The sequence below is a fragment of the Anser anser genome, assembly GCF_964211835.1.
Source record: "Anser anser genome assembly, chromosome: 31".
Classification (NCBI taxonomy): Eukaryota; Metazoa; Chordata; class Aves; order Anseriformes; family Anatidae; genus Anser; species Anser anser.
In genome coordinates, this window is record NC_139752.1 from 1,491,500 (window position 1) to 1,510,293 (window position 18,794).

The 18,794-nt window shown below is 55.8% G+C and overlaps 3 protein-coding genes across 4 annotated transcripts; 1 reads left to right on the plus strand and 2 right to left on the minus strand.

The window, feature by feature from the left end:
* Positions 1-959: 959 nt before the first annotated feature.
* Positions 960-4,264, minus strand: LOC310888232 (butyrophilin subfamily 1 member A1-like). 2 transcript variants are annotated; one of them, XM_083814792.1, is made up of 6 exons: positions 3,418-4,264; positions 3,160-3,307; positions 3,045-3,065; positions 2,927-2,947; positions 2,735-2,767; positions 960-2,557 (listed from the first exon to the last, which is right to left on the minus strand). In XM_083814792.1, exons 1-6 carry the CDS (start codon positions 3,427-3,429, stop codon positions 2,013-2,015), a joined length of 780 nt encoding a protein of 259 aa, XP_083670918.1. In that variant the 5' UTR covers positions 3,430-4,264; the 3' UTR covers positions 960-2,012. The 2 variants fall into 2 exon arrangements, with proteins under 2 accessions (XP_083670918.1, XP_083670917.1); XM_083814791.1 differs by having other exon boundaries at positions 960-2,767.
* Positions 4,265-5,841: 1,577 nt separating this feature from the next.
* LOC310888240 (myelin-oligodendrocyte glycoprotein-like) lies at positions 5,842-8,803 on the minus strand. Its single transcript, XM_083814813.1, has 2 exons — positions 7,420-8,803; positions 5,842-7,008 (listed from the first exon to the last, which is right to left on the minus strand). Exons 1-2 carry the CDS (start codon positions 7,517-7,519, stop codon positions 6,656-6,658), a joined length of 453 nt encoding a protein of 150 aa, XP_083670939.1. The 5' UTR covers positions 7,520-8,803; the 3' UTR covers positions 5,842-6,655.
* A 3,959-nt stretch (positions 8,804-12,762) lies between these two features.
* Positions 12,763-17,897, plus strand: LOC310888184 (E3 ubiquitin-protein ligase TRIM39-like; the record flags this gene model as incomplete). Its single annotated transcript, XM_083814634.1, has 7 exons — positions 12,763-12,990; positions 13,426-13,521; positions 14,087-14,317; positions 14,821-14,843; positions 14,924-15,030; positions 15,610-15,993; positions 17,734-17,897. 7 exons carry the CDS (start codon positions 12,763-12,765, stop codon positions 17,895-17,897), a joined length of 1,233 nt encoding a protein of 410 aa, XP_083670760.1.
* Positions 17,898-18,794: the final 897 nt, after the last annotated feature.

Genomic DNA, 18,794 nt, shown 5'->3' on the forward strand with positions numbered 1-18,794 from the left:
CCATAACCATCTGGACCAAAAGTCCAGAACACATCCAGACAAATGCACGATATGATGGGTGAACAGTTGTCTGATGTGTCAGGATCCGAGGGTTCTTTTAAAAGGGGTGACATCAGGCTGGCGGCCAGTCACGAGTGGGGCTCTGCAGGGCTCCATTTTGGGGCCAGGTCTCTTCAGTGGTCCCATAAATGTCCTGGAGGCAGGACTGGAAGGAAACCTGAGTGAGTTTGTGGCTGACTCTGAACTGGGAGGAGCTGCTGACTCTGTTGAGGCTGGAGAGGCCTTGCAGGGGGATCTGGCCAAAGGGGAGAGCTGGGCAGCCACCGCCTGTGGGAAGTTTAACAAGAGCAAGTGTTGGGCCATGTCCCTGGGCAGGGGCAGCCTCGGCTGTACGTACAGCATGGGGGGCGAGAGGCTGGAGAGCAGCCCCCCGAACGGGAGCTGGGGGTTGTGGCCGACGGCAAGTTGGGTGTGAGCCAGCAGCGGGCCCTGGCAGCCCAAAGGGCCAAGCGTGCCCTGGGGTGCCTCAGGCACGGCACTGCTGGCTGGCCAAGGGAAGGGATCGTCCCGCTCTGCTCGGCCTGCTGCGTGGGCACCACAGCAGACGATGGGTGCTAGAAGAACTGTGCGAGAGCCTCCAAGGGAGGGCTACGAGGACGGCGAAGGCTCTGCAGGGCAAGGGGTGTGAGGAGTGGCTGAAGGCGCTTGGCTTGTTGAGCCCAGAGCAGAGGAGACACCTGGGAGGCCTCGCGGTGGCCCACAGCTTCCTGATGAGGGGAGCGGAGGGGCAGGTGCTGGTCTCTGCTCTCTGGGGCCAGCGACAGGGCCCGAGGGAACGGCATGGAGCTGCCACAGGCGAGGCTCAGGCACCGAGGAGACGGTCTGCTGAAAGACACCTTCCCAGGCAGCAAAGCCTCAAGACAGAAAGCACCCAGGAAATGCCACTGCCAGACTCCATCTTCCTGTGCAAAACTTTATTTGCCACAGTCCTGCTGCTGCTGTGCCTTGATGTGCTCCAGAGGAGGGAACAAAGAGCCCCCACAGGCTGCTCATGCTCAGCACCAGGCACAGAGCAAGGATCAACCCCAAACTAGGAGGCAAAGGTGGCCTGCAATGGCCGGCAGCACATGGTGACCACATCCCTTGCACTGGGGGTCTGCAAGCAGTGCAAGCAGAGGGGAGAGGAGCGTGGAGAGCTGCTGCAGCCCCTGTGCTGCCTGCTGGGGCTCAGAGGCAGGGTGAGACTCACGGGTGCCAGCAGGGCTTGTGCCCCAGCACAGGGGCCCCATGGACAGCTAAGTCCAAAGTACCGGAGCTCTCCAAAGTCCCTTTTCTTCTCAATTCCCACAGCCCCAATCTTTTCCTTTGCATCCAAAAACTCTTCCTGAGCTTGATCCTGCAGCATCCTGGCTCCCTTATGCCCTCCTGGATCATCACACCCATAAAGCATCCCAGTCTTTGAGCATCCTGGTACCAGAGCATCCAAAACACATAGCATCCTAGTTCTGAAACACCCAACAACCAGAGCATCCTCCTCGACCCCTACAGTAGCCTTGCTCCAGATCAAATCTATCTCGCACTGGGCTTTTTTGCCATGCCGGATCAAGTTGCCCATTCTTTTGGGGGTAAGCAGCTTCCTTCATAACGATTTAAGTATTCTCATGCTGGGAATTTCCATGTTCAGATGTCGATTTATTTATTTACAAAGAGTATTACGAATTCTTTTACATCTAAATACCTGATATATAACTAATGTTTTAATGCACAAAGCCAAATTCAAAAATGAAGTTAGGGATGGAAAACTGGAGCCCACAAGTGGGGTTCCCAAACATGAAGCAAAGGGGTGTCTGAAGTCTGAGTGCCCCCCACCAGCCAGCGCACGTCTCAGCATGCAGGGAGGAACACTGGGCAGTCTCTGGCCCCACTGCCCCTCATTCCTGCGCGACTCCTGCAGGACCGAGGAGACGTGATCCAGGAGTGGGTGGAGAAGGTCAGGAGCCCCCCAGGGATGTCTACAGGATCTGTGGGGTGCTATCGCTCAGGCACAGCTGGGCATTCGTCCCCAGCCAGAACCAGGGGCGGATAGTCTCCCATTTCAAGGAGACTTCTGTGAAAGTGAAGATCTTGACCCAGTTGTCAGGGTTGATAAAAGACACCTGCCCCTGGGTACAGTCCAGACAGACCCAGATCCTTTTGGGGACAGGGGACAGGGACAAGGGGGTGGGAGGAGATGTGAGAGACATGAGCTGCCCCTCATCATACTGCACAGCCCAGATCCCTTCTTCAGGGCTCATGTTGATCTCTCCCTTCCTCTTCACAGATGCCCTGGCCACTCCCACAGCCCACCAATAATGCTTCCCCCTCTCCCCCTCCATCTCCACCTCCCACCAGTGCCTCCCTTCTTTAAACTTCTCACGTCCCAGCACGCAGCACCGAATATCAAATCTCTCGGGTGTGCTCGGCACCTTCCGCCATGTACTTTCCCATCTCACACTCCTGTGGTCCTCTGACAGGACAAGCAGTGGATGAGCTGTGTCTGGATCCAGGGTCACCTTCACTGCAGGGACAGAAGGAGCCAGGCCATCAGGGGCAGAGCTCAGCCCTGGGCAGGCTTTCCCCAGCTCAGGGCCAGGAGCTGCCCCATAGGGCAGGAGATGGGGCACCTCTTGGCTCCTGAACATGCCCCAGCAAGGGCAGGAGAAGCACCGCAGAGGGTAACTCAATGCACATCTACCTGTATTTTCAGGCAGCAGAAGCTTTCTCCATACTGGAATGAGAGGGGAGAGCTGGTCACAGCCCACGGCTGGTGCCCAGTGGGTGTGGGCAGGGTGAGGGGTCAGCCCTGGGCTGCTCTGTCCCAGCTGCCCACCCTCCCCTACACATTGCCTTGGCGTTTCCTCTGGGGCCTGAGCTCAGGGAAACTCACCCAGCTCTGCAGCTTGTTCCTCTGCAAAAGAAAAGTGAAAACATTTGGTGAGAGAGTGCAGATTCTCACTCCATGAGAAGAACTCATTTTCTTTGGGTTTCTTTGGGCAGAGACTCACTCAATATTGCAGATTGCTGAACTGGAAATGAGAAGAAAAAAGGCATGATGAGAGAGAACAACTTCTAACCCCACTGCAATTCCCTAAATCCCTTCAGATGCTTATGGAGACTTACCCAGCCTTGCATCTTTTACCTCTACAAAAGAAAGAGAAAAGCAGTGCGTGATGAGATGGGAAAACTTCTCATCCCATAGCTCCCACTCACAGACAGCAAATTCTTCAGTTTGGGGAGTGACACTCACCCAGCTCTGCAGACAGTTCCGCTGGAAAAGGAAAGCACAGGCAATGCATGGTCAGAGGGGACAACTTCTCATCCCATGGCCACTGCCATGGGAAGACCCCAAGTTCCTTCAGTTTGGGGAGGGACACTCACCCAGCCTTTCATCTTTTTGTGCTGGAAAGGAAAGGCAAAAGCAATGCATGATCAGAGGGGACAGCTTCTCCTTACACGCCTGCTCCCATGGCTATGCCCCCATATTTATTTTTCTAGGAAGTGGCCAAATATAACTTTGCTGCCAAAGGGAGGGACCAGACTAATAGTGAGTGAAGTTCTGCTGTGAGCAAGACTTGTGCAAGTGGTTTCAGGATAGAAACTTGTGAAGCTTTCAGTACGATGCCACCAAAGAGTAAACGTGAGTGAAGGGGGTGGCGGATGTCCGTGTCCCGGAAGCATCAGTGCAGAGCGGGGCAGCCCCGCAGCTCGCTCCCCATCCCCACCTTGATCCCCGTTCCTTTCAGCCATCCCAGCCGTGTCCCATGCCCAGGGCAGCCCCAGCCCAAGCCCCGGCACTCCCCACTCCTCTGTCAGGGTGAGGGGCCAGCTGCTCTGTCCCAGCTGCCCACCCTCCCCTGCACATCGCCTTGGCCTTGCCCTGGGGCCCAAGCGTGGGGACACTCTCCTAGCTCTGCTGCTTGTTCCACTGGAAAAGGAAATACAAAGCAATTCAAGAAGAGAAGGTATAACTTCTCATCCGATTGCGCTCCCATGGGAAGACAACATAACTTTGGGTTTATGAAGGGAGACTTACCCAGCTTTGCATTTTTATTCACTGGAAAAAGAAAATGAAAATGTCGGATGAGAAGGTAACATTTAACATGCCATGGCTAATCCCATAGCTAAACCATAAATTATTTTTCTGAGGCGAGTGGGCACAGACCACCTTGCACGCAGACGAGGAGGGACCGGAATAACAGGGAGTAACAATCAGCTTTGAGCAAGGCTCGTGTACGTGGAGCAGTAAGGACAGACACTCGTGCAGCTCTCTGCACCGTGCCACCAAAACACAAGTGGAAGTGAATGGGGACGGGTGGAGGACGTCCCTGTCCCAGAAGTGTCAGTGCAGAGCGGGGCAGCCCCGCAGCTCGCTCCCCATCCCCACCTTGATCCCCGTTCCTTTCAGCCATCCTGGCCGTGTCCCGTGCCCAGGGCAGCCCCAGCCCCAGCCCCAGCCCCAGCACTCCCCACTCCTCTGTCAGGGTGAGGAGCCAGCCCTGGTCTACTCTGTCCCAGCTGCCCACCCTCCCCTGCACATCGCCTTGTCGTTCCCTGGGGCCCAAGCACAGGGACACTTACCCAGCTCTGCAGTTTGTTTCTCTGAAAAGGAAAGCAAAAACAATGCGTGATCACAAGGAAGAGCTGCTCAGCCCATGGCTAGACTTTGAACACATATCATGAGGGGGAAATGGCCAACTTGCACCCAGATTGTGAGAGACCTGACTAACAGTCAGCTAGAACCAGGTTTGAGCAAGGCTCGTGCACGTGGAGCAGTAAGGACAGACACTTGTGCAGCTCTCTGCACCATGCCACCAAAACACAAGTGGAAGTGAATGCGGACGAGTGGTGGATGTCCCTGTCTCAGAAGCATCCGTGCAGAGCGGGGCAGCCCTGCAGCTCGCTCCCCATCCCCACCTTGATCCCCGTTCCTTTCAGCCATCCCAGCCGTGTCCTGTGTTCAGGGCAGCCCCAGCCCCAGCACTCCCCACTCCCCCATCAGGCTCCAGCTGCTCCTCCAGCACCCCCGAGCCACCAGCACACAAGCCCCCACAGCCCACCCAGACCAGTCCCTCCCAAAGGGACACCACCTCCCCAGGGGCCGGGGGCAGGGACTGCAAAGACTCACCCAGCTCTCGGCTCTGTGCCGCTGAAAAGCAAAGGCAGAGGAACAGGAGGTCAGCAGAGCAGCTTGGTTGCTCGGTGGGAACATCTGCAGGGGGTCTGGGCCTTCCCACCAGCCCCATGCTGCACCCATGCTCCCTGGCCTCCCACCCAAGGCCCCTTGCCTTCTCCCCTGCCTTCGTTGCCCAAGGCAGAGGCCCAAGAGGATCCTTTGGGATCCCCAGGAGAACATTCCCTTCCTCCTCCTATGCACCTCGCTGGGCCAGGGCTCAGCCCCGCTCCAGACCCACGCGGGTCCCTGCAGAACACCTCCCTCCGCTCCATCCCTGCGCTGCCAGCTTACCTTTCTTTAGAAAGAGATAAACACCGAGGCCAACAGACACAGCCAAAAGCACAAAGACCGGAGTCAGAGCCACCATCCAGGGCTGGGCGTTGAGGAAGAAGGGAGCTGAGAAAAGGCACAAGGAAAAGGGCTGCATTTCCATGCCCATGGGTAGAAAAGCAAGACCCAGACTTCTCCCAGCTCAGGACAAGTGCAGGGGCCAGGAACACCTCCCCCTGGCTGTGCTATTTGTACCTGCGATGTGCAGGGACGATTCCCGCTCCTGCTGGAGGCGGCTGCTCCTGACCACACAGGACAAGGATCCCTCTATGCTTCTGGTCACAATGACGGCACCTTTGATTTCATAGAGCCCCTCCTGGTCCTGGGAATGTGTCTGGGAGACCGAGGGCAGATGCTGCCCACGAGCATCCCTCCACAGCAGCTGCGGCAGCGGGTACCAGCCGGCCGATCGACACAGCACCTGGATGCCTCCGGCCTCGTAGCCCCCCAGGGAGAGGTGGGGGTCAGCACCTGTGGCTGGGGGAAGAGGCTGCAGCTGGGGCTTGACTTGGGGAGAGATTCAGTTCCAAGGCAAAGACCCCATCTGCTCCCATGTCAGACACAGCCCAGACAACCCCCGGCCTCAGCAGCTCTGGGACTTGTCACTCTACGCACCCACTGTCACCCCTAAACCAACTGGCTGGTGCAGGAACCAGACAGCTGGGCTGCACAATGCCTGTGGCCACAAATCACCCATAAAACCTAGGCGCCGAGCTTCAGAACTTCCAGAAAGCATCTCTGCACCAAGCTGTGATGGTCCAGGAAGCCTCGAGACTTCCAGACAATGTCTCAGGTCTCCCCCAGCAGAAAAAGCAGAACCCAAAAGAGGTCCAGCTGCTCAGTGGTCTCTGCCCTGCTACAGGTGCTGTGTTTGGTCCCATTATAGGCACAGCTGAAGGAGCTGCTCAGGATCCTGTGCCCAGTGCCCTTAAAACATCATGGATATGGTCTGCACAGACACCAATGAAAACTAACAAATATATCCTATCTATTGACCTTTCTTCCCAAACAGTACCTCCAATTCCATGTCCATGTTCCATGGTGTACAATAGCTGTGACAGGAAAAAGAAACATAAATTCTCCCTTGGAATTCCTGGTGTATTACCCCAGCCACTAACCTGACACCTCCAGATCCACCATTGCTTCATCATAAGCATCAGCATTTTTCACAGTGCAGAAGTACCGGCCATCATCCAAGGGTCTCAGCCCCGTGATTCGCAAGTCCAGGCTTCCAGCAGAGAGACCATCTCTGGCCAACTCTGTCCTCCCAGCATATGCCCCCATCTGCTCCCCGTACAGGTCTTCTCCATTGCGGTAGTGGTGCACTGTCTCAGAGATATCATCCCGGATCCACCTGACCTCCAAGCTGCGAGCATCCCGTCGAGGGGACAAGTGGCAGGGCAGCACAACATCCTGCCCCACGGTGGCAGTGAGAGGCTGGTCTGGTCCCTCCACTCTGAGCTGGGCTGGGCAATGGAGAAGGGCACAGAGAGGAGGTGAGATTTTGCCATCGTAAATTTAGGGGCAGTGAGTGACAAAGGGCGAGCTGTGCATGAGTTGGTGCGCGCTGCATCCCCCGTGTCCCATGGGAAACCACTGGGGAAATAAGAGAGGGAGATGGAGAGGGAAGACATGCGGGAGGAGGTGTGCTGGGGGTGGGAGCCCTCTTTGCAGCATTTGGGCACGTGAAGAAGAGCCAGAAAGGGCAGCCAAGGCAGCGACCGTATTGCGTGAAAGAACCAAAGGGAAAGCAAAACCCAACCGGGGCCGAGCTGTGGGCTGGGGTTCCCCCAGTCCCACGGCCACTCCCCTACTCTATGGCAGCACATCTGCCAGGCCCAGGGGGGAGAGCCCCCAGCAGCCCCACAGGATCCTACCTGAGCCCAGCCGGAGGAGGAGCAGAGTGACGAGGGAAGTCAGGAGGCCCCTGGCATGGCCGGTGAGGCTGGGGCGGCTGCAGCCCCAGGGGAGCCCCATCTGTGCTGCAGCAGGAGCAGGAGCTGGGGTCCAGATCTGGAGCTGAAGAGAGAGGGGACCGAGGGGCTGCAGGCACCGCAGGCGGATGGGGAAGGAGTCCCCTTGGGCCTGGGCACAAGGAGCCACAGCCAGCAGCGCCTTGGGCAGGGTGCAGACCCTGTGCTTATCATGGGCTGGGGGACACAGCAGGCAGTCCCCAGGGCTTCTTCTCCAAGGGAGTCCCACCGATAGAGAGGTCCCTCATGACACCCAGCAGAGCTGCAGGAAGCACAAGGTTACACCCAACTTTCCCAACTTTTGCTCAGTTCCGGGCAGCAATAACCCTCTGGGAGGAGCACTGCCCCTTGGGGGTTGGGTGCAAGAGGCACAGAGCAGAGCGGGATCGAAGGCTGAAGGGAATGTGTCGCAGCTGGGTGCCGAGCGTCATGTATCCACCCTTTGCCCAGGGTGGTGCAGGCAAAGAGCCAGCCCCACTCCCAGCTCTGCCCAACCCAGAGGAGGAAGAAATGGGCAGACCATTCACCCTCTGGCAAGAGAAGCCCTGCTGCAGGAGGGTGGGGGCTTGGGCATGGAAATGGCTTCCAAGGAGCAGAGGGACAGCTTCTGCATGCAGCCAGGATGATGACATGGATGAACTGTTCTTTAAGGAACTAAGGCATGCCTGTGGATATGCTGCCCTTGTCATTATGGGGGACGATTTGTATGGCCAAAGCTCAATTAGAGTTGAAGCTTAACAGTACTGTGTGGGACAATAAAAAGGACTTTTAAAAAAAATATCTAAACAGCAAAGGTAGGACCGGAGAAGCTATTGGTCCGTTATTTGATGAGGATGTTCTCTTCACAAACAGGGACATTGAAAACACAGAGATGTTTAATGCTTTCTTTGTCTTTGTCTTCAACAGTGACATTGGGCACTGGGACCCCAGGTGACCCAAGCTGGAGGACCTTGAGAGCAGGAATGATAAACTCCCAGCAAATGCTGAATTAGTGTGGGATTTGCTCCTACAGGTGGATACTATAGGGCCTGATGGGATTCATCCCAGAGTACTCAGAGAACTGTCTGATGTCATTATGAAATAAATTATTTTTCAAATATCCTTGGGAATCTGGAGAGGTCCCAGTGACGGGAAGCTGCCAAATGTTGCCCCAGTTTCCAAGAAGGGAAGCAAAGAAGACCCTGGGAATTACAGGCCTGCCAGTCTCATGGCAGTGCCTGGTAAAGTTATGGAGATTGCTCTGGGAGTGAGTGAAAAACACCTCAGGGACAATGCGGACACTGCTCACAGCTCAATTTCTTTTTATGACAAGGTCAGCCACCTGGTTGGCCGAGGGGAGCCAGCTGAGGTGATCGATTTCAGGGAAGATTAAAACATTGTTTCTGACCATAGCCATCCAGACCTAATGTCCAGCATAGAGACAGGTAAGTGCATGATACAATGGGTGAACAGTTGGCTGACAGGTCAGGCTCGGAGGGATCTGGTAAACAGGGCAACATCAGGCTGGCGGCCAGTCATGAGTGGGGCTCTGCAGGGCTCCATTTTGGGGCCAGGTCTCTTCAGTGGTCCCATAAATGTCCTGGAGGCGGGACTGGAAGGAAACCTGAGTGAGTTTGTGGCTGACACTAAACGGGGAGGAGCTGCTGACTCTGTTGAGGCTGGAGAGGCCTTGCAGGGGGATCTGGCCAAAGGGGAGAGCTGGGCAGCCACCGCCTGTGGGAAGTTTAACAAGAGCAAGTGCCGGGCCATGTCCCTGGGCAGGAGCAGCCCTGGCTGTACGTACAGCGTGGGGGGCGAGAGGCTGGAGAGCAGCCCCCAGAACGGGAGCTGGGGGTTGTGGCCGACGGCAAGTTGGGTGTGAGCCAGCAGCGGGCCCTGGCAGCCCAAAGGGCCAAGCGTGCCCTGGGGTGCCTCAGGCACGGCACTGCTGGCCGGCCGAGAGAAGGGATCGTCCCACTGTGCTTGGCCTGCTGCGTGGGCACCACAGCAGACGATGGGTGCTAGAAGAACTGTGCGAGAGCCTCCAAGGGAGGGCTACGAGGACGGCGAAGGCTCTGCAGGGCAAGGGGTGTGAGGAGAGGCTGAAGGCGCTTGGCTTGTTGAGCCCAGAGCAGAGGAGACGCAGGGGAGGCCTCGCGGCGGCCCACAGCTTCCTGATGAGGGGAGCGGAGGGGCAGGTGCTGGTCTCTGCTCTCTGGGGCCAGCGACAGGGCCCGAGGGAACGGCATGGAGCTGCCACAGGGGAGGCTCAGGCTGGCTGTTCAGAAAAGGTTCTTCACCAAGAGGGTGGTCGGGCACAGGAACAGGCTCCCCAGGGATGTGGCCCCAGCCCCAAGCCTCCTGCAGCTCAAGGAGCGTTTGGAGAGGGCTCTCAGGCACAGGGTCTTATTTTTGGGTGGTCTTTGTGGGGCCAGGAGATGGACTCGATGGTCCCGTTGGGTCCCTTCCAAATGGGGCTATCCTGTGATTCTGTGATCTAGGGCTGAAGGCTGAGACCACCTTGGAGGTCTTCCAGGAGGACTTCCAGGAGCTGGTGATGCCTCCAGTGTGCACAGCCTCTGCAGAGCCTGTGTGATGGGAGGCTGGAAGCTCTTTGGGTGCCCCCAGGGCAGGGCAATGCCCAGCTGGGACAAGTGGGTCCCAGGCATCAGCTGGGGAACTGGGGGCAGCTGGAGCTTAGGTTCCTCCTAGCTCTGACTCCCAGGTCTAACACCAAGGAGACGGTCTGCTGCAAGACGCCTTCCCAGGCAGCAAAGCCTCAGGACAGAGAGCACCCAGGAAATGCCACTGCCAGACTCCACCTTCCTGTGCAAAACTTTATTTGCCACAGTCCTGCTGCTGCTGTGCCTTGATGTGCTCCAGAGGAGGGAACAAAGAGCCCCCACAGGCTGCTCATGCTCAGCACCAGGCACAGAGCAAAGATCAGCCCCAAACTAGGAGGCAAAGGTGGCCTGCAATGGCCGGCAGCACACGGTGACCACATCCCTTGCACTGCAGAAAAGGAGGCTGCTGTGAAAGTAAATATCTCGACCCCATTGTCAGCACTGATAAGAGACACCTGCCCCTGGGTACAGTCCAGACAGACCCAGATCCTTGTGGGGACAGGGGACAGGGACAAGGGGGTGGGAGGAGATGTGAGACATGAGCTGCCCATCATACTAACACACAGCCCAGATCCCTTCTTCAGAGCTCATGTCAATCCACCCCTTCCTCTTCACAGATGCCCTGGCCACGCTCACAGCCCAGCAAGAATACTTTCCCTTCTCCCCCTCCCCCTCCACCTCCCAGCAGTGCCTCCCCTCTCTGAACTCCTCACGGCCCAGCACGTAGCACCAATTGTCAAATCTCTCTGGTGTGTTGGGCACCAGCTGCTGTTGCCTTTCTTGTCTCACACTCTTGTTGTCCTTAGACACAACAAGGTCAGGATGAGCCGTGCGTGGATCCAGGGTCACCTTCACTGCAGGGACAGAAGGAGCCAGGCCATCAGGGGCAGAGCTCAGCCCTGGGCAGGCTTTCCCCAGCTCGGGGCCAGGAGCTGCCCCACAGGGCAGGAGATTGGGCACCTCTTGGCTCCTGAACATGCCCCAGCAAGGGCAGGAGAAACACTGCAGAGGGCAACCCAAAGCACACCTACCTGGATTTTGAGGCAGCAGAAACCTTCTCCGTGCTGGAATGAGAGGGGAGAGCTAGTCACAGCCCACGGCCAGTGCCCAGTGGCTGTGGGCAGGGTGAGGGTCCTGCCCTGGGCTGCTCTGTCCCGGCTGCCCACCCTCCCCTTCACATTGCCTTAGCGTTTACTTGGGGCCCAAGCATGGGGCACTCACCCAACTCTCCTGCTTGTTCCTCTGGGAAGGGAATAGAGAAAAGCAAGGCATATTGAGAAAGGGGAGCTCCTCATCCCATGAATGGACACCAAACTGGAGCTCCTCATCCCATGGCTGGACACCAAACATGGCTGGACACCAAGCCCCATCTGTACTTCAGGGGGAGCGGGAGCTGGGGACAGAAGATGGAGCAGAAGACAGAGGGGACCAAGGGGCTGCAGGTCCTGCAGGTGGATGGGGAAGGAGTCCCCTTGGGCCTGGACACAAGGAGCCACAGCCAGCAGTGCCTTGGGCAGGGCACAGAGCCTGCGCTTATCACGGGGTGGGGGACACAGCAGGCGGTCCCCAGGGGTTCTTCTCCAAGGGAGTCCCACAGAGAGAGAGGTCCATCACAGCACCCAGCAGAGCTGCAGGAATCAGAAGGCTATGCCCAACTTCCTTAACCTTTGCCCAGTTCCTTGCTGCAATAACCTTCTTGTAGGAGCTCTGCCGCTGGATAGTGGGGGTCAAGTGTCTGGGGAGCTCTGCAGGGCTGGCACCACCATCCTATCGCAGCTGGGTGCCCAGCCCAGGGCCTTCAGCAAGCGTGAGGGGCTTGTCCCCAGCAGGGGCCACTCCAGAACTCCAGGGAAAGCCACCCTTTGCACTCAGGAAGCCCCTGGCCCTGCTTCTGCAAATGCCCTCTGCTTCCTGGGACCAGTCCCCCTGGCAGGGCTTTTCCCCAGGGCTGGTGGTACAGGACCCCCAGCTGTGAGCAGCTGGCAGAGCTGGAAGCTTGCTCTGTGCCATGCCCAATGTGCGCTCTGCTTTCTGGCTGTGCCAGCCTGCTTTGCATTCCCCACCGCAGCGCCCCTTTTCCCAGGGTGGTGATAAGCAGGGTGCTGTGCTGCAGGCATGGGCAGGAGGCTTGGGAAGGTGGGAGATGCTGCCTGGACTGAAAATCACCCCCAGCAATACCCTGGAGGGCTTCACCCCCTGGCTTCAACTCTCAGCAGGGCTTCCTGCAATTATTTGGAAGAACAAGGATGCAGAGTGAAAGGGGGAGCAGCATGGGGTAAACAGTTCAGGATGCTTTTGGCGAGGAGAACCACAAGTTGCTAAAGGCAGGGAGTGCAGGAAAAGCTTCCAGAGGGCTGATAGCAACCAAATTTCACTGCCCAAGCAGGCCACCTGTCTGCCAACCTTTGTCCCTTCCCACCCCTTCTCTGATTTCCAGATAGAAAAGCAAAGCAAGCTCCTTGGAAGTGCCATGGCTTCTCTGCTCCCGGCCCCAGAATGGCAGAGGATGATTTTGTGCTCCTTCTGCCAGGAGCTCTTCAAGACATTGTTGACCTTTGATGGCTGCAAGCACCGGATCTGCTGCTTTTGTGCCAGACGAATCTGGGGCCGAGTGGGTGCTGCCAGGCACTGTCCTCAGTGCAGCATGCTCCCTCCAGCAAGGGACACCAAGGACAAGGGACAAGCAGATGGAGACGGAGACGGGAGCCAGGCAGCGGCTCCAGAGCCCGAGCAGGGGTGCCAAGAGCACCAGGAGGCCCTTGAGCTCTTCTGCCTGGAGGACCAAACCCCCATTTGTGCCCTCTGCACCGAGTCACTGGCTCACCGCACCCACACCCCAGTGCCCATAGAGGAGGCTGCCGAGGAGTACAAGGTACGGAGGGTGCTGCAGAGCTCCCTGCTTGAAAGGTGGAGGGGAAGGGGCTGTGTGTGCCTATGCCTAGCAGGGCCATTCCCATCTGTAGCTTTGCCTTTGGTCACTGGAAGCAAATTCACTGCCCCTACTTCCATCCAGAGGTGATTGGTGATTGCACATGACTGGGGAAACAATCTATTCCATAAACAGACAGGTGATAGATTTATAGCATAGTAATGCTGCTGCAGGTGATGTAAGATGATCCATCAGCAGATTCACCCGCTCATTTCTCCAGGCAGAAGCTCCACGGGGCTGTGCATGTGTCCATGGGGAATTATCCAGCCATGGACTTGCACAAACTTTTGTTGATTTGCCATGATCTCACATCCATGTCCTCATGCATGTGGTGTCCTTCTGTGCCACCCCCTTTCCACATTTGCTTTCCCCCACCAGAGGAAGCTGGAGGCAACTGTAGAACTCCTGCAGCAGCAGAAGCTGGAAGCACGGAGCCTGAAGTCCCAGGAGGAGGAGAAAGTGGCGGAGTGGAAGGCAAGGATCTCCCTTACCAGTTCCACGCTGCTCTGCAGGGCAGGATGCTCAAGGGTTTTGGCTAGTGCCTCGGTTTCGGGTGCTTGCTTGGGCATGGGGTGGCAGGGATGGATGCTGATGTGCGGATCCCAACTCAAAGACAAATGAGGTGTGATTTTATCCTTGAATGGACATGATTATGAGTCAAATAAACAGTGGGAGCAACTGCAGCAAGCACTCATCACAGCTGTATTAGCCCCATCTGGTGATGGGGACTGCTATGGCTCTTTCGCTGTCCCCAGCCATGACCTCAAAGGCTCACTCCACAACTGTGAGCCATGTTTCCTCCCCTAACCCATGGTTCCCTCTCTGGGATATTTATGGGAACCTCGGTATAGCAGCTGCTGCTCTGCACTGAGACAGGTTCTGGGAACAAAAGCCAGGAGCCCTTGCCCTCAGTCCGTGTTGTGTCCGTTAACCTCACTTTCCAACACAACATAATGCTTCCCTAAGCTCCCAATGGGTTCCAACATTTCCTTCTTTTTTTTTTTTTTTTTCTTCCCTCTTTTCTGAACCCCCTTCAAAGAATACGGTTTCCAGAGAGAGAGAGAGGATTGAGAAGGAGTTTGAAAAGCTGCATGACTTCTTGGACGAAGAGGAGGAGAAGCTCCAGAGGAAGCTCAAGCAAGAGGAGAAGAGAACAGCCACCAAGCTCCGCAACAATGTCACCCAGCTGGCCAAGCAGAGCCAAGCTCTGGGCAAGCTCACCACCGAGATCAAGGAGAGGAGCCAGCAGCCACCTTTGGGGCTGCTGAAGGTGAGATCCCTCAAGATGCCCCCTTAGTCTCACCATAACAGCTTCAGACATTAAATGAGGGTACTCTGCATTTTATTCTTGCCTTTCACAATGGCGTGCATCTCCAAAACTCCCAGGATTTGCTTTTTGCAGGTTTTGGAAGTATCTATTTCATCTCAGTTTCAACAATAGACAAGACTAAAACATCCCTCATGGTTTATGCCTTGACAATGTGTTGCGGCATGGTTGGTGGAGGAAGGAGATTAATTCCCAGACTGCAGAGCTCAGGCTAATTGGGTTTCTGTAACCACCTTTTGGCCTGTTTTTCTGTACAGGGGAGGTTGGAAGTGAAAATGTGAGGGCATGCTCGTAATGCAGGGTAGTGAAAGGGAGCGCTAATGGCAAGGTCTATCAGTCTACATATAGTCTATCAGTCAACATGATGAAAAAAATCAGGGAATATTCTCTTGAGGAAAATTCAGAGTGTAAATCCTGCTTTTTGTCTGATTTTTGTTCCTTTTCAGGACATACAAAGCTTGCTGAGCAGGTACTGCCTCCTCCCTATCTCCCCTGGGGCTCTGCAGAAAGGAAGGAGGTGAGTCACAGCTTTGATGTTGCCCTTCTCAGGAGTGAAAACATCCAGGCACAGAAGCAGGCAGTTGTCTCAGCTGAGCTGCAGGACACGTACAACATCCCCACCATCAGAATTTTTGAGTTTCTAAACCAATTTAAAGGTGAGTGTGTACTGATGTTGTATTTATTCCAGTGCCTATTGTGGCCTGGGCCACAGCATCCGTGGGCTTCAGCATCCGTCACTTTTGGAATGGAGATGGAGCCTGTTCATGCTCTGGGTGTGCAACAGGATCTTCCCAGTGCCTCACCTGCCCCATCTGGAGGATTCAGAGCTGGGTTGCATGAACAACCTCGTGGGTTCCTTCCAGCTGAGGATATTCAATGAACAGGCATCCTAGCAGAGGACAGAGACCTAATTCATGTCTCTGTTGAAAGGCCGCATTAAAGCTCAACCATGCAAGTGTGCCCACATGAGGCGATTCCTGCTGTGGGAGGAGTGCACTGCTCAGCCAGATGAGCCCTCCGATGACTGTTAAGAAAGTAATTCTCAGTTTAACACCTCTCAGCTCACAAGACCGAGCTTGGAGTCATCTTGTTTGGGCATAGCAAGGGCCAACAACTCTCAAAGGGTTGGGCGTGATCACGCAGCCAGGAAGGGTCTCAACATATTACGGTCATAGATGTAGGTGCTGGGCATTAGGTAGCATCATCACATGAGCTTCTTCTGCTCTTTCCTGCAGTGCAAATGACATTGGATCCAAAGTCTGCTCACCCCAGCCTCCTCCTGTCCGAGGATGGCCAGAGCGTGAGCCATGGGGGAGTGCGGCAGGAGCTGCCAGACTACCCGGAGAGATTTGACCCTTACGTCTTTGTGCTGGGATCACTGAGAATTACAGCAGGGAGGTGCTACTGGGAGGTGGAGGTGGGAGACCAGACCGAGTGGGACATCGGGGTGTGCAGGGAGGCTGTGAAGAGGAAGGGGAAAGGTCCCCTGTCCCCACAAGCTGGCTTCTGGAGGATGTGGCTGAGGAACGGTGACCAGTACAAGGTCCTCCTGTCCCATCCCATCACCCTTTCCGTCAAACAAAAGCCAAAGAGAGTGGGGATCTACTTGGATTACAAAGGTGGGGAAGTGTCCTTTTACAATGTGACCCACCAGACCCACCTGTATACTTACAGTGGGGCTTTCAGAGATGCACTGCGACCCTTCTTCAGCCCTGGCTTGTCCCAGGGAGGGAGAAGTGCATCTCCCCTTGTGGTCTGCCCATCCATGGATCAGAATGAGGGATGAGCCTCCATCATTGTCATCATGTCCCCTCCCCATTCCCACCTCCAAATGCATGGCTCAGGACTGGGAGGACTCAGCTCAGGCCCCACCATGGGAAGGAGTGGGATGGAGGAATGGTTACAGCAGGGCATGTCCCCCAAAATTTATTAAAATGAAAACTGCAGAGAATAAATAAAATCCTTTTCTTTTTCTCATTTCTTTTTTTTTATTTTATTTTTATTTTTAGTTGTTGCAATATGATACACTTTGAACTCACCTGTGTCAAAACAAAAGCAAACAAACAAACAAAAAAACACACCTATAGGGAAAAAGCGACCATCCTGAATCGGTCAGAGTTTGTCAAAATTTTTTGCTGTCACTTTAGAGGAGGAGCAGAAGGGCTTTTGCGCAGGGTAGTGTGGTCTAAGGTGCTGGATTAAGGCTCCAGTCTCTTCAGGGGTGTGGGTTTAAATCCCACCGCTGCCAGATTCCTTTTCTGGGAACAGGGGGGACCCCAGCCCAGCTGGAGCACTGCAGGGTGACACAGCAGGAGCCCTGCAGGAAGGAGCAGCACATCTGGGGTTCTGCTGGACCCAGTGCAGAAGCTGCAGCCCATTCCCAGGGACACCCAGGAGAAGGATCCCGCTCCTGCCTCTGCCCCACGCTGCTCCCCCTTTGACTGCACATCCTTGTGCCTCTAAATAGTTGTAGGAAGCCGGCTGAGAGCTGATGCCAGGGGGATGAAGCCCTCCAGGGCATTGCAGTGGGTGATTTTCAGCCCAGGCAGCATCTCCCACCTTCCTCAAGCCTCCTGCTCATCCCTCCAGCCCAGCACCCAGATTAATTAATTTCTCAATCATGCTGGCTTAATTAAAAGTACTTAATTACCAAAGCAAGCATCATGCACAGAGTCACCCAGGGAAGCTCCACAAGCAGTGTGTGGACAAGTACAGTGGAAACGCGACTGGATTTAGGGTTGATTCCACCTTCCCTTTTCCACAGACATCACAAAGGTCCCTTTACATTTTTCTCCCTTTGCTTTCCATATCCATCATTCTGCCTTCTTGTTCTAGTAAGTATAAAAGTAGTATAAAAATGCCTCAACAGAGAAAACAATGGCAGGGAAGATACCATTTCCCCCACTACCCCAGAGGCAAAGCTGCTACCAGGAGGAGCCCAGAAATGGGCAAAGTTTGGGGAAGTTGGGTGGAGCCTTGTGCTTTCTGCAGCTCTGCTGGGTGCCATGAGGGACCTCTCTCTTGGTGGGGCTTGCACAGTTTCACGCCCTTCGTCTGCTGTGGTGCCCACAGCTGCACGCAGTGCTCGAGGTGAGGCCGCAGCAGGCCCAGCAGAGCGGGACGATCCCTTCCGTCGGCCGGCCAGCAGTGCCGTGCCTGAGGCACCCCAGGGCACGCTTGGCCCTTTGGGCTGCCAGGGCCCGCTGCTGGCTCACACCCAACTTGCCGTCGGCCACAACCCCCAGCTCCCGTTCTGGGGGCTGCTCTCCAGCCTCTCGCCCCCCACGCTGTACGTACAGCCGGGACTGCTCCTGCCCAGGGACATGGCCCAACACTTGCTCTTGTTAAACTTCCCACAGGCGGTGGCTGCCCAGCTCTCCCCTTTGGCCAGATCCCCCTGCAAGGCCTCTCCAGCCTCAACAGAGTCAGCAGCTCCTCCCAGTTCAGAGTCAGCCACAATCACACTCAGGTTTCCTTCCAGTCCCGCATCCAGGTCATTTATGGGACCACTGAAGAGACTTGACCCCAAAATGGAGCCCTGCAGAGCCCCACTCGTGGGTGGCCGCCAGCCTGATGTCGCTCCATTTACTAGAACCCTCGGAGCCTGACCTGTCAGCCAATTGTTCACCCATTGTATCGTGCACTTATCTGGGTCTATGCTGGACATTTGGTCCAGATGGACACAGTCTGGCTCCCTTTGGTCAACCAGGAGGCTGACCTTGTTATAAAAAGGAAATTAAGTTCCTTGGACAGGATTTTTCCATCACAAACATCTTAGTTCTGTGACCAGTGACCGCATTGTCCCTCATGTGTTTTTCACTCACTCCCAGAGCAATGTCTATAACTTTACCTTGCACTGCCGTGGGACTGACAGGCCTGTAATTCCCAGGGTCTTTGCTGCCCTTCTTGGAAACTGGGGCAACGTCTGACACCTTAAATTCCAAGACCAAAGACCCTTAAGATAGAATTTGGAGAGTTCTCAAGGTGACATTATGCACCTCTGCATTGTCCAAGTCCTCACTGTTTGAGTCTGTCTTGGATGGGTGGAGATGAACGAGCTCAGACACTGACTTTCCCTGGAGGTCTGGAGATGCCCCTGATGGGGACAAGCCCCTTGTGCCCACTGAAGGCCCTGGGCAGGGCACCCAGCTGCGATGGGATGGTGGTGCCAGCCCTGCAGAGCTCAACAGGCACCTGTCCCCTACTACCCCAGGGCAGAGCTCTTCCAAGAGGGTTATTGTAGCAAGGAACTGGGCAAAGGCTGGGGAAGCTGGGTGTAGTATTCTACGTTCTGCAGCTCTGCTGGGTGCGGTGAGGGATGTCTATCTTGGTGGGGCTCCCTTGCAGACGAACCCCTGGGGACCGCCTGCTGTGTCCCCCACCCTGTGATAAGCGCAGGCTCTGCGCCCTGCCCAAGGCG

Bases quoted from the DNA above. Each gene is read 5' to 3' on its own strand.
- LOC310888232 (XM_083814791.1), bottom strand. The intron at 3,066-3,159 runs GTAAGTCTCCAT...TCTCATTTCCAG, and splicing joins GGTAAAAGATGCAAGGCTGG to TTCAGCAATCTGCAATATTG. The intron at 2,768-2,926 runs GTGAGTTTCCCT...CTCTCATTCCAG, and splicing joins GGAACAAGCTGCAGAGCTGG to TATGGAGAAAGCTTCTGCTG.
- LOC310888240 (XM_083814813.1), bottom strand. From the start codon at position 7,519: ATGGGGCTCCCCTGGGGCTGCAGCCGCCCCAGCCTCACCGGCCATGCC. The intron at 7,009-7,419 runs GTAGGATCCTGT...TCCATTGCCCAG, and splicing joins CCTCCTCCGGCTGGGCTCAG to CCCAGCTCAGAGTGGAGGGA.